This window comes from Lynx rufus, unplaced genomic scaffold (assembly GCF_022079265.1).
Source record: "Lynx rufus isolate CCGP_SWC_20201006 ecotype Redwood Valley unplaced genomic scaffold, mLynRuf1.p SCAF_8, whole genome shotgun sequence".
Taxonomy (NCBI): domain Eukaryota; kingdom Metazoa; phylum Chordata; class Mammalia; order Carnivora; family Felidae; genus Lynx; species Lynx rufus.
In genome coordinates this window covers 79907051-79919528 of record NW_025814896.1, presented here as the reverse complement: position 1 = coordinate 79919528, position 12478 = coordinate 79907051, and the positions used below count along the sequence as shown (strand labels likewise).

At 42.3% G+C, this 12478-nt stretch overlaps 1 protein-coding gene across 1 annotated transcript in view; it reads left to right on the top strand.

Annotated features, from left to right (window-relative positions):
• Positions 1 to 7354: 7354 nt before the first annotated feature.
• Positions 7355 to 12478, top strand: part of XPO1 (exportin 1) — a 44857-nt gene continuing 39733 nt past the window's right edge. Inside the window, exons 1-2 of the mRNA XM_047068432.1 lie at positions 7355 to 7530; positions 11293 to 11424. Of these exons, the coding sequence (XP_046924388.1) occupies positions 11299 to 11424 (126 nt within the window). The 5' untranslated portion in view covers positions 7355 to 7530; positions 11293 to 11298. The remainder of the gene's footprint in view (positions 7531 to 11292; positions 11425 to 12478) is intronic.

Below are 12478 nucleotides of genomic sequence, written 5' to 3'. Positions count from 1 at the left end.
GATGTCACAACACGTGGAGAGATGCACAGTAGCACATCATTACATAGTATTTCCATCATGCAAACACCACTGATGTAAGTAACCTCAAGAGCATAGGTAATAGTAAAGTGCAGTAACGTAATCAGGAAGTGATGACTTTTGAGGATTTATTATCTTTGTAATATAATTTATTTAACAGTAAATTTATAGAATTTAATTTTTTTTTAATTTTTTTAATGTTTTATTTATTTTTGAGACAGAGAGAGACAGAGCATGAGCAGGGGAGGGGCAGAGAGAGGGAGACACAGAATCCGAAACAGGTTCCAGGCTCTGAGCTGTCAGCACAGAGCCCGATGTGGGGCTTGAACTCACAGACCAGGAGATCATGACCTGAGCCGAAGTCGGACGCTCAACCGACTGAGCCACCCAGGCGCTCCTAGAATTTAATTTTTTATACAGCAATGCTTGACAACCAGCTTGCGAAATTCCTGAAAACTTAACAATTGGCTCCCAGGTCCGACTCTAGCTCACCACTATAAATAACCCACCAAACATGCTGCTGCCTCAGGCCCTTCATTTTTCTATCTGCCCAGAAAGCTCTTTCCTAAACAGTTGCAAGGACTTCCCCTTTCATCTCCTTCATGTCTTTTTTTGAGTGTTATCTTTTAGGTGACACTTTCCCTAGCCACCTTGTCTAGGGACTTCCAACTCCTCATTTCAATACCTTGATTCATTTTTAACCTTAGCACTTATCTCCATACAACACACAATTTCTCTGACTTATTTGTTATTTACTTCCAGTGTCCTCTGTTAGACTCAAAACTCATTGAAGGTAGGGATTTTTATAGGATTTGTTTCCTCTCAAATCCTCAGCCTTTAGAACAGCGACCACTAAATGCTCAATATAATATTTGTTGAATGAATGGATTAGTGTCACTTCATTTCCTTTTTCTAACTTTTCTTTTTTTTAATTACATTAAATTAAATTTTATTTTATTTTTTTAAGAGAAAGACAGTGCAAGTGAACAAGGAGCAGACAGAGAGAGAGAGAAAGAGAAAGAGAGAGAGAGAAATGATGCTCACCCAAAGCAGGGCTCATGCTCACCTAATGTGGGACTCAAGCTCACAAACTGTGAGATCATGACCTGAACCAAAGTCAGATGTTTAACCAATTGAGCCACCCAGGAGCCCCTAAATTTTATTTTAGAGAGAGCACAAGCAGGAGAGGGGCAGAGGGAGAGGGAGAGAGAATCTCAAGCAGGCTCCATGCTCGGCGTGGAACCCAATAATCTGTCTCGATCCCACAACCCTGGGATCATGACCTGAGCTGAAATCAAGAGTCAGACAGATGCTCGATAGACTGAGCCACCAAGACACCCCTTAACTTACTTTTCTTATGCCCATTGCCTAACAGATAACGATACATTTGCATGTGAAAGAAATGGCATATCTTTCCAAGCTACAGGTACTAATTCCACCTTCCCTAGTGTTTTGTTTTATGTCTGACATATTTTTATTTTTGGCTTAGAAATACAGCTCTGTGGTTTCCTCTATTGTGCTTGAGAATGATCCTAGTTAAATGATATTTCATTTCTCATTTCTCCATGAGTAAGAGAGTCTGAGACCCATTGTTGAATGTCACCTAACAGAACTGTATAAATTTCTGACAGTCAAACTATAACTCTGAGACTTAGCAGCCTTGTCAGATTTTTTTTGCTATGTTCTCAGAAAGGCAACAACTCACTTTCAGACAGTTGCTGATTCTGCTCCTGATTGATTTGAGGTTTCACAGACTGCATATAGATTATTTGCTGAGCTCTTGGACACAGAAGAGAATTTAGCTCTGCAAACAATTTATTCATAATTCTCCATAAACATTGTAGACATTGTAAATTGAGGTAGATAGGAATGGGGTGGTAACCTGGACTATGCCTTCCCAGGTTAATTTTTTCTTGAAAAGGGTATTCCTTCTCTCCCACCTCCATCTCTGAGCATCATACACAATTATGCTGCTGTCCAAGTTACATGAGTAACGTTTTTAAATCTATGGTTGTGATGTGATGTACTATTTTATGAAGCATTTTTTTTATTTTTTTTTATTTTTTTTTTTAACGTTTATTTATTTTTGAGACAGAGAGAGACAGAGAATGAACAGGGGAGGGGCAGAGAGAGAGGGAGACACAGAATCCGAAACAGGCTCCAGGCTCTGAGTGGTCAGCACAGAGCCCGACCCGGGGCTCGAACTCACGGACCGTGAGATCATGACCCGAGCCCAAGTCGGACGCTCAACCAACCAAGCCACCCAGGCGCCCCTTATGAAGCATTTTTAAGAGCAAATAGAAAAACAATTATTGCCGTATAAGATATTTACAGAGAAATATTTCTTCCAGTGTTTCCTTTCAGGTCTTACAAAGTTACAGTCATGCCCTAGAGATTCATTGGAATAAAAAGCCCATGGAATTGTCAATTTGTGCTCAATACATGAATACACCCAGTGAGTCACACTTGTGGTATATTCTGTCCAATGCCCATTTTTTGCTTCCAGTGTCCTCTGGTAGGAAGAAATGCATGTTGGAAGATCACTGCTGTATCTCTGAGTGCAAAGTGGTATCAGTTTTCTCAAAAAGAGTGAAATGACCAATTCTATTTTAAGATAATATGGTTTTTCCCTATCCTTTAACTTTTTTTTTGCTGTATTATATAGACATTTAATCTTATTATTTATGCATTCCTTGAAGAGCTCACAGGGGAGATTGTCTTCAGAATCAAAAGTTTAAATTACAATTCAAAGATTGTTTATTTGACTCTGGTGTGATCATAATAGCAAATATTTATGGCTTTGACAGGAAATAAACAGGTAGTATTCACATACTGTGGTGGGTATGTAAATTGACACAACCTTTTCAGGGGATAACTTGGCAGTACCTATCACAATAACAAATATACGTACTTTCATATAGCTGTTCCACTTTTAGGATGTTAACCTAGAGATGTATTCACATTTGTGCCCAAAGATTAATGTACAGGGGACACCTGGGTGGCTCAGTCGGTTAAGCATCCGACTTCAGCCCAGGTCATGATCTCACTGTTTGTGAGTTTGAGCCCTGTGCCAGGGTCTGTGCTGACAGCTCAGAGCCTGAAGCCTGTTTCAGATTCTGTGTCTCCCTCTTCCTCTCCCCTACTCATGCTCTGTCTCCCTCTCTCTCTCAAAAATAAATAAACATTAAAAATTAAAAAAAAAAGATTAATGTACAGGGATATTCATTGCAGCATTATTTCTAAGAGGAAAAACTAGAAACAGCCATTGGACTCAGTAGGGGAATGGTTAAATCATTTATGGTACTAAGAAGATGGGGAAGGCTATGGCACTGTTTTTTTGTTTTCTTTTTTTTTAAATTTCTTTTTTATTTTTATTTTTGGGACAGAGAGAGACAGAGCATGAACGGGCGAGGGGCAGAGAGAGAGGGAGACACAGAATCGGAAACAGGCTCCAGGCTCTGAGCCATCAGCCCAGAGCCCGACGCGGGGCTCGAACTCACGGACCACGAGATCGTGACCTGGCTGAAGTCGGACGCTTAACCGACTGCGCCACCCAGGCGCCCTGCTATGGCACTGTTAACAAGGATGAGGTGGATTTATATATTCTGATCTTTTAAGTAAAAAGCAAGTCACTGAACAATATGTATGGTATGATGTCATATATATATTGAACAAAACACAAAGCAAATATATTTGTAAATGCATAGAAAATACCTCAAAAAACACACTACACACCTAACGATGATTATTTGTGGGCAGGAAAAAGAACTGGGGGGATACACAAAGGGAACTTTTACTTTTTGCTACAGATACTTCTTTATAGTTTGAGTTGTTAGCCATGCTCACATATTTTTAAATTAAAAACAGTTTTTAAAAATAGAAATAAGTAGTGTTAAAAAGGAATTTATGAGTTTCCGTTTCTCTTACTTCCAATGAATGTTGTTTTGTAAGACAATGTGAACTAGTACAAAGAACACAAACATAGGTTCTAATATTGACTCAACCACTATGGGATGGTGTGTACCTGTGTGTATGTATATGCATGTGTGTTTGAAGAGAGGGAAATAAGTGTGAAATTGCAAAATAATAACTATCTGACAGGATTGCTATGAGAGTTAAGTGAAATATTGTACAAAAAAGTCTCAGCCTGCTAGACAGCTGGCAGGCACTCAATACAGTTTACTTACATTTCCGTATTCATAGCCCACTCCAAGGTTTGAAATCTGTTTGATTCCAGTAAATGAAGGTAATGAAAGCAGTATCAAATGTGTCAGACCTTTGTTCTGAATCTTGAATGTTGAAACTACAGTCATCAAATATCTGCTCCTGTCACTTCTTTTTACACTTGTTAATAACAAGTTGATATTAAATACTCCATTTTGGTTAACTCCAGGCAAAAATGATGGGCTAAATTTTTATATCTGATTCACAGAGAGGACCTCCTAGGGAGGTATGATTTAAAGATGGGATAAAAACAGACAAAGGGAGGGGCGCCTGGGTGGCTCGGTCGGTTAAGCATACGACTTCAGCTCAGGTCATGATCTAACGGTCCGTGAGTTCGAGCCCCGCGTCGGGCTCTGTGCTGACCGCTCAGAGCCTGGAGCCTGTTTCAGATTCTGTGTCTCCCTCTCTCTCTGCCCCTCCCCTGTTCATGCTCTGTCTCTCTCTGTCTCGGAAATAAATAAACGTTAAAAAATAAAAAAAAAAAAAAAAGGGACAGCAAACTGAGACTATTTGAACTTTACAATCCACACAGTACTTTATGGGTCACACTGCTTCTTCATACCCATTTGATCCTTACATGGATAAGACAGGCATTGATGATGTCAGCCTCATTAAATGGGTGAGATGCGTGAGAAGGAAACCGAAGCCCAAAGAGGTGAAGTGACCTGCCCAAGGGCACACTCTGAGTAAAGCCAGTTCTCACTCCCAGTTTTTATTCCTATTATTCTGCCACCTAACAACAACAACAAAAGTGGCCTGGTACAAGAGCTGAAAATGTGGAAGGAAAAAGTTTTTAAAAAACAGGACAGGGGCGCCTGGGTGGCTGTCAGTTAGGTGTCCGACTTCCGCTCAAGTCATGATTTTGGGATTTACGGGTTTGATCTCCGCATTGGGATCTGTGCCGACAGCTCAGAGCCTGGAGCCTACTTCAGATTCTGTGTCTCCCTCTCTCTGCCCCTCTCCCACTCTCTCTCTCTCTCTCTCAAAAATAAATGAAAACATTAAAAATTTTTAAAAAAAAAGGGCAGCTCCAGTTGTCCAGTTGTAATAGAAGTATTCCAAATGACTAGTATATGTTATATATTATGGTTTGATATTATTCAGTTAGGCAGTGAGTAAAAATCTTAGGTGTGAAATATTATGTTGGTAAAATATTATTTTGGTAAATCCAAGAGTTGAGTTACAATTTTTCTTTATGTGAGAATGAGGGAGTTTTTCTTAAGTAGTGCATTAGTGTTAGCTATTGTTGATTGTAATGAATATTTGCTGTTGAAATTGTGGCTTAATAAATCATGATTAAACCTCTCGGTGGCACAATGGGCCTAGAAGATTTTGGTGGGTTACTTTATGTTTCTTAAGAAAAATCAGTAAAGCTGATTTGGAGGGCAGTTGGGGACAAACGAGAGGCAACCACGTGAAAGGCCACGTGCATGTGACTTTCAGGGAAAGTCACTATTTGGGATGATGAAGAATGTGAAGGGCAGCTATGTTGAAAAGAAAAGTCAAGGGCACCTGGTGGGAAGCTGTTGGCATGCACCCTAACCCAGCAAAAATACCGGTTACACCAATTACAGAAATTATAGTTAGTGTCTTAGTTTCTAGGAAGGGTTAGTCCTTGGAGCAAACTCCAGCCTGGAGACACCTCGTTAAAATTTGAAGGAGCCTTGTTCAAGAACCACTCAGGTACCTTTTCCAAGACTCTGAGAAGATCACCAGGCACCAAGAGTGCACGCCCCCATATCTCACCCCAAATTCCTTCAAGGTTATTCTCCCCCTCAACTCCCTGCCCCCAAACGTAGGCCTTTGAAATGGATGAGAGGTCCGAGGCCTACAACTGCCCTCCCCTGCGTTCCTTTCGCTCTTTTTTGCCATCTCCACCTCCTCTATTAAAAAAACAACTGAGTGTGCTCTCCATTCTCAAAGCGCTGCGAGGAGGTGGGTCCCGGTCACTGCGGGCTCGGGCCCCGCAGGTTGGCGGGAGCAGGCAGGGGCGGGCCAGCACGGATCCGGAGAAAGCCGAGCGACTGCAGCCGCGCGCCGCGCTCAAACTCGCGCCGCCACCAGCTCACGAGCTGCGCCCCACCCTCTCCGTCACCAAAGGCGCCAGCCAATGAGCGGATCGGAAAGGCCGGGCCTGAGGGCTGAGCTTTGGGAGGGGGAGAAGCAGGAGGGGAACGGGAAGTCGAGGGAGGGCTGCGTTTGATTGACAGGTCACTCGAACCAATCCTCCGCGCGGCTTCTCTTTGCTCTCTTCTCCGCTGGGCACAGCTCTCCGTCCCACCTCCTCCTCTACCCCCCTCCTCACTCCTTTTCGACCCGCCCCACTTCCCTTCCCCCACTCTGCAGGCAAATCGCTGCTGGAAAGAGGCGGGGGCCGAAGCGGCGGGCTCGTGTGGAGACTTGAGGTGGGATTGACGGGGGATCTGGCCAATAAGAGATAGGCTGATGGCGCGGCAGTGGCTGGAACCGGCCAATGGGCAAGCGGGCTGGGGGCGGAGGCCCAGGTTCCAAACGCTCCGCGGCGCCATGGGCTGAAAACTCAACCGAGATGGAATCTCCCAGTCTGAACCGGTTTCAACCGGTTCCGAGTTTGAGGCACTAGGAGGAGGGGGAGAAGCGGCTGCAGCGGCCGCGGCAGGAGCAGCGGGAGCTACAGCATCAGCAAGAGCAACAGTAGCTACAGCCCCGGCGGCGGTGCCTGTTCCAGTCTTTGCTGCTGCAGTCCGTGCAACCACCCAGAGGGGGAGGGGGGAACCACCAGTCGCTGAGGAGCAGGAGAAGGGGGGAAAGTTTAGGCGAGCCTGGGTGGGGGGGCCCAGCGCCGGAGCCGCGTGAGAGAGGGAGCTGTATTTTGGTAGGGGGGAGTCGGACTGCAACTGGCAGCAGAGCGTCCCCCGACCTTGTGGACTCTATACCCCCTACTCCTGCCGCTCCTGCTGCCGCCTGTGGCTGGAGGGTCCCCCTGGGGCTGAATCTTTGGGACTTGACCCCTTTCCCCTCCCCCTTCCCTCACTCCCCAGCCAGGCGCGAGCATTTATTCCACGGATTAATTCCCCTTCTTTTTTTGGGGGGGGCGGGTGGGTGTGTGTCGTGGGGGGTGTCCCTGAAATAGTAAATATTGTTGAGCTTTTTTTTTTTGCCCTTATCCTCTTCGTTTTTTTAATTTCCTTTTTTAAGGTGGGAAAACTGTGAAACCCACCTTGATTTCCTCCCCTCTCCCCCCCCCCCCACCTTCCCTCGCCCTAATCCCCCGACAAGGAAAGAAGAAGCAGTTGGTTCAATCTCTGGGTAAGTCGACTGTGTCTTCAGGGCCGAGGGTCGGGCGGCGGCCGGGCGGGAGGAGGCCGGCGTGGGGCGCGGCGGCGGCCGCGGGAGGCGAGCCCGGGAGGCGGCGGCGGGCCCACAGCAGAGCCTGCGATTGAATGGAGCCGCTTCTGCCGCTGGGGGATGGAGGCGGGGAGGCAGCCGCGGGAGGGTAGCGCTTGCTGGGTTATTCGCGTGTGCGGGTGGCGGTGGAGGAAGGCGAGGAGCGTGTGATAGTGAAGTGGAGCCGGCGTGGGGGTGGAAGGGCTTCCCCAGCCCAGGGGGCTGGGGAGAAGTTGGGGTGATTTCAGGAACATCTCTGTAAATTATTAGGAGTGGAAGTTTCCAGAAATATTTAGTGCAGCAGCATTGAAACGTCCGCCTGCATCACGTGGCCCCTCGGTGGAGAGCTTGGGATCGGGGGAGGGAGGGGCCGTTGAGTCTCTCCTCCTCCTGCAAGGAAACTCAAAATCTTTCTGGTTTTTTGCAGGGTAGGATTAGAAGTAGGAGAGGTTAGTTGATTGTTCAGAGCCCTGCAGTTGGGATTCCGTGCTGTAGTTTGTTGGGGGGGGGGTGTTTAGTGTGTTAAGTGATCGAATCGCTTGCTGCTGGCTTTGTACGGTGGATGATGCCCTGATTCTCCTTCATTTCGAGGTCTTCGAGTTTGGGGTGGGTGGGAAGAAGTGGTGTAGTAGAGGAAGCTTTAAAGATTTGCCCACCCCGGACCTCCTCTGATCACGCAGAGGCCATGCTGCATAGAGAATGGGGCGGTGAACTTCAGGCGCCTGGTCTAAATGCCTCCTCCGAGTATGGGCGGGGTGAGTGCGTGCTCCGGTATGCTATAGTTAGAAGTGCTGCAAATCGGTTCGGGTGGGAAGCGAGGGGAGGGCGGGCCTTAGTGAGGTGTGTTTCTACTGAATGAAGCAGGCAATTGCCCACACATCTAAGTAGCAGTCTCTCCTTGTAGCGACTTGTTTTTTGACCTACTACTTAGTAATCATAAAGCAACGGTTATAGTTTGGATGGGAGCTGGCAGTGTGTAGCTGCTTGCTTTTTCAGTTTGAAGTGGCACTGAAGGTATTTTGGTAGTCACTTGTAGAGTCACATTGCTGGATAATCCCTTGTATATGCTATCCAGTGAGTGGATTTTAGGATTGAGTGTCCCAAGGAGAAAAGAAAGCGTTTGTGGTTTCACCTCTCCAGCGATGGCTGTTTGCTATCGGGCTGATTGTGTATCGTAAGCGTGTGGGACACTGCTGTTAGTGGAAAGAATGTTTTGGAAGCTGTTTGATTTGGGGGACTAAAAATGTGCTTGGCATTGACCAGAAAGCCGCCATTTCTGTACAGTTCAAGAATAGGTAGGTCATTTCGAAGATAGTCGGTAGTTTTAAGGATGGCAAACTACTGTATTTAACACAAGCTTCTGTTCTAACCCTGATTTTTCACAAGAATTTATCCAGAAGAACTCTGTAAGGACAGTGTACTTGAAAGTGAAACTTTTTACAGTCAAATTGTTCTTTTTGTTTGGGTTATTAAATTATGATAGGACTACTTAGAAAAGTTCGTTCAGTTTTTAACCAAAAATTGAAAACTTTTGTTCTGTACATCTTGGTGCTTTGTGGGGGCATTGTTTTTCAGCCTCAATTTTTAGACTGTTCTGATCTTACTGTACTTGAAGCGAGGGAATTTACGTTTGTTGGTGGAATATATATATTTTTGCTTTGATGTTAGTATTTTAGTATTTAGAGCAAAGATTTTCATTAATGTGTGTCAGGTATTCTGTTTGTATTGAAAACCTTAAATAAATGTTATAAAAATTTTTGAAATCTTATGAGTTTTTGCTGTCAGTAATGGGCTGAAAGGCGTCAGAGGAATAAAAATCCTTGAACTCTTCATTTTTACGTCATCTGTAACTTAACTGACTCATTTTTTACACTTCTGGGTTTTTTTGTAACTGGCATTATCATCAAGTAAAACATTTGAGTTAAAATTGAAATTGCTGCCATTGTTACAAACATTTTTAAATTGCTATCAAGTAGCCAAGAAATAATGTCTCTTTTCTACCAACCTACTTTGTACAAACATAATCAAGCCACCCACCCATTTCCTTATCCTGGAAGGTTTTTAAGAGGGGGAGAAGTGGAGGCGACCATCTGACCTTTTTAGGTCTAACTACAGTAAACCAGGGGTTCTTAACCTGAGGTTTCATGCATGGCTTTCAAGATGTCCTGCATTTTCTGTAATTGTATACAATATTGTGAGTTTTTAAAATTTGGCAGGCACCATCATGTTCTTCTGATTGTAATGCATCTTGGCCCAAAAAGGTTAAGGAGTACTGATTTAGTCAGTCAGACCTTGAGTAGCACTGGCTTTGAAGAAAAAGCAAAGGAAAGATCTTTATAATGCTGGGCAATAAAAATGTGAATGTGTGCCAGCATCTTGATTAGAATCCTCTTAAAAAGATAACGTTGCATATGAACTGGTAGGTTTTAGCCAGTATATTATGTGAGGTGAAGAAGCTCATTTTTCTGTTATCATAGAATTTGTATTTATTTGGCAAATAGTTGGCAGGCTTTTATAGCTTTTCACCTTGCCAACGAATACCTGGAAGTTAAGAAAAAAATTCTTCTGACATATCATAAAGTATTTTTTAGACATACATATGTTCAAGGAATTTGTACACTTGTAATTTTAATCTCCAAAATCATTGAGGATTGAAAGAAACAAAATATATATAAAAATTTTAAGTATAAGTATACTGAGTATAAAAGTATAAGTAGACTGAGTATAAAAATTTTAAGTTCTGTTGAGTATAAGGGTACCATATTTGATTGACTTGTGGTTCTTGCTAATTATTGGTATATACTGTAGGAAAACTCGTATACAATGTTTAACTTTTAGCATCTTCCTGTTGTTCTTCCCAGCATATCTTAAAAATTAAGGTAACATGAAATGCAGGGAAAGGAGTTTTACCAAATTAAAAGACCCTACTTAGTTAGGAAAGGGGAAATCCACTTAAACTTCATCTGTACCTAAAAATTTGAGATTAAGACTTCGAACTGTATCGATTTTTAGGGCCATAAATTCCTAATAGTTTCATTTAAAAATAGATTGGGGGTGGGGTCTAGGTGGTTTGGTCAGTTGAGCATCCAACTTCGGCTTGGGTCATGATCTCACTTTGTTAGTTCCAGCCCCACATTGGGCTTGCTGCTGTCAGCGCAGAGCCAGCTTTGGATCCTCTGTCCCCCTCTCTTTGCCCCTCCCCCACTCCCACTGTCTCAATAAAAAAGATTTAAAAAATAAATAGGTTAGGAGTAATTCTTTATTTTTATAGTTAAGGTTTATTTTGAGAGTGCGCACATGCATGAGCAAGGGAAGGTCAGAGAGGGAGAGAGAATCAGAGGCAGGCTCTGCACGGATAATGTAGAGCTCCATCGGGCTCAATCTCACAAACTGAGATCAGGACCTAAGCGGAGATCAAGAGTCAGATGCTTAACCCACTAAGCTACCAGACACCCCCAGGGGTGACTTTTTTTTAAATATGAGTAGAACAGTAAGAGTTTTCTGTGGTCTTAAAATAGATCTTAATAACTAAAGCAGTTAGAGTATCTTCACCACTTATTTGCTTAAAATACTTGTTAAAATATTTGCAAGAACATGGTTGAAGTAAAATAATATGAATAGAAAGTTCTTGACTGGTAATATCAAAACTTCATAGGCATCTTAAATTTTTTTCTTTATTTACAGTAATCTATGCCAGCAATTATGACAATGTTAGCAGACCATGCAGCTCGTCAGCTGCTCGATTTCAGCCAAAAACTGGATATCAACCTTCTAGACAATGTGGTGAATTGCTTATACCATGGAGAAGGAGCCCAGGTAAAGTAGCTGATCAAAACTTTATAACATTCTTGTAGTGTAATGAAGTTGTTCATTTAGAATTAGATTTTAAATTATTACCTTTTTAAAAAGTGTTCCATAGTTTGTATTAACTTGGAAGTATATATCAACCAATGAGAAGTGATCTGGAGAAATTGCAGTATATTTTGACATGGTTAGAGTGAGATATTTTGGAATATTATACTCGTTCTATCTTTCAGAAACCTTTACCGCCATTTAATGAAAGACCCCCATTTAAAATATTTACTAAATGCTTTGTAGATATAAAGGCTGTACATATTTTATGTGTGTAATATATTTGGAGTAAGGATTCTTGTATTTTTGAAATATGTAAATTACAGAAGTACTTCACAGGTAAAACTTGTTTTAAAATTCCCAGCAATACAGAGCATCTTAAGTTATTTGAATTTAAGACTTGTAAAAGTGGTACTGTTAATGTAGGTAGTTATCTTACATATCCATGTTTTGAACAGTTGAAGGTTTGGGGTTTTTTTTTTTGTTAAAAACACCCAGTTGAAAGAAAAACGAGAGAGGAATGTTCATAAATGTTTTAATTGTTTTACATTACAAGAAATTAGGCAATCTTGAATCTTCACTGGAATTAATCACAAAGAATTTTAAATCAGTAAAGTTTTCTGTTGTTGGATTTAAGTCTTTTAAGGTGATGTAACAAATATTAGTACAATTTTGTTGCCAAAACGTTAAGTTTCTAGTAGATAATGTCTAGTACTTTTGAAGTTACTTATGTTCAAGAGATTAGTTTATATTTGTGTAGTTAAACCCTGAGTACTATCATAACTTTAGAAACCTGAAAGGTAGAAATTCTTTCTTTTATGGACAGTATGAAAAACAGGATGTATAAGTACCAGCCTATGCATAAGTATTTCCATTTCTTTTTGAAATCTAACATTTGTGGTTTCGCTGTATATAATAAAGAGAAAATTTAAAAAGGGGGCCATGAAAGTTGTATGAGCAGTAAAAACTATTCTGCAGACTTTGTGATAAGCTTGTTGGTCCAGTTTTATAACTCCTA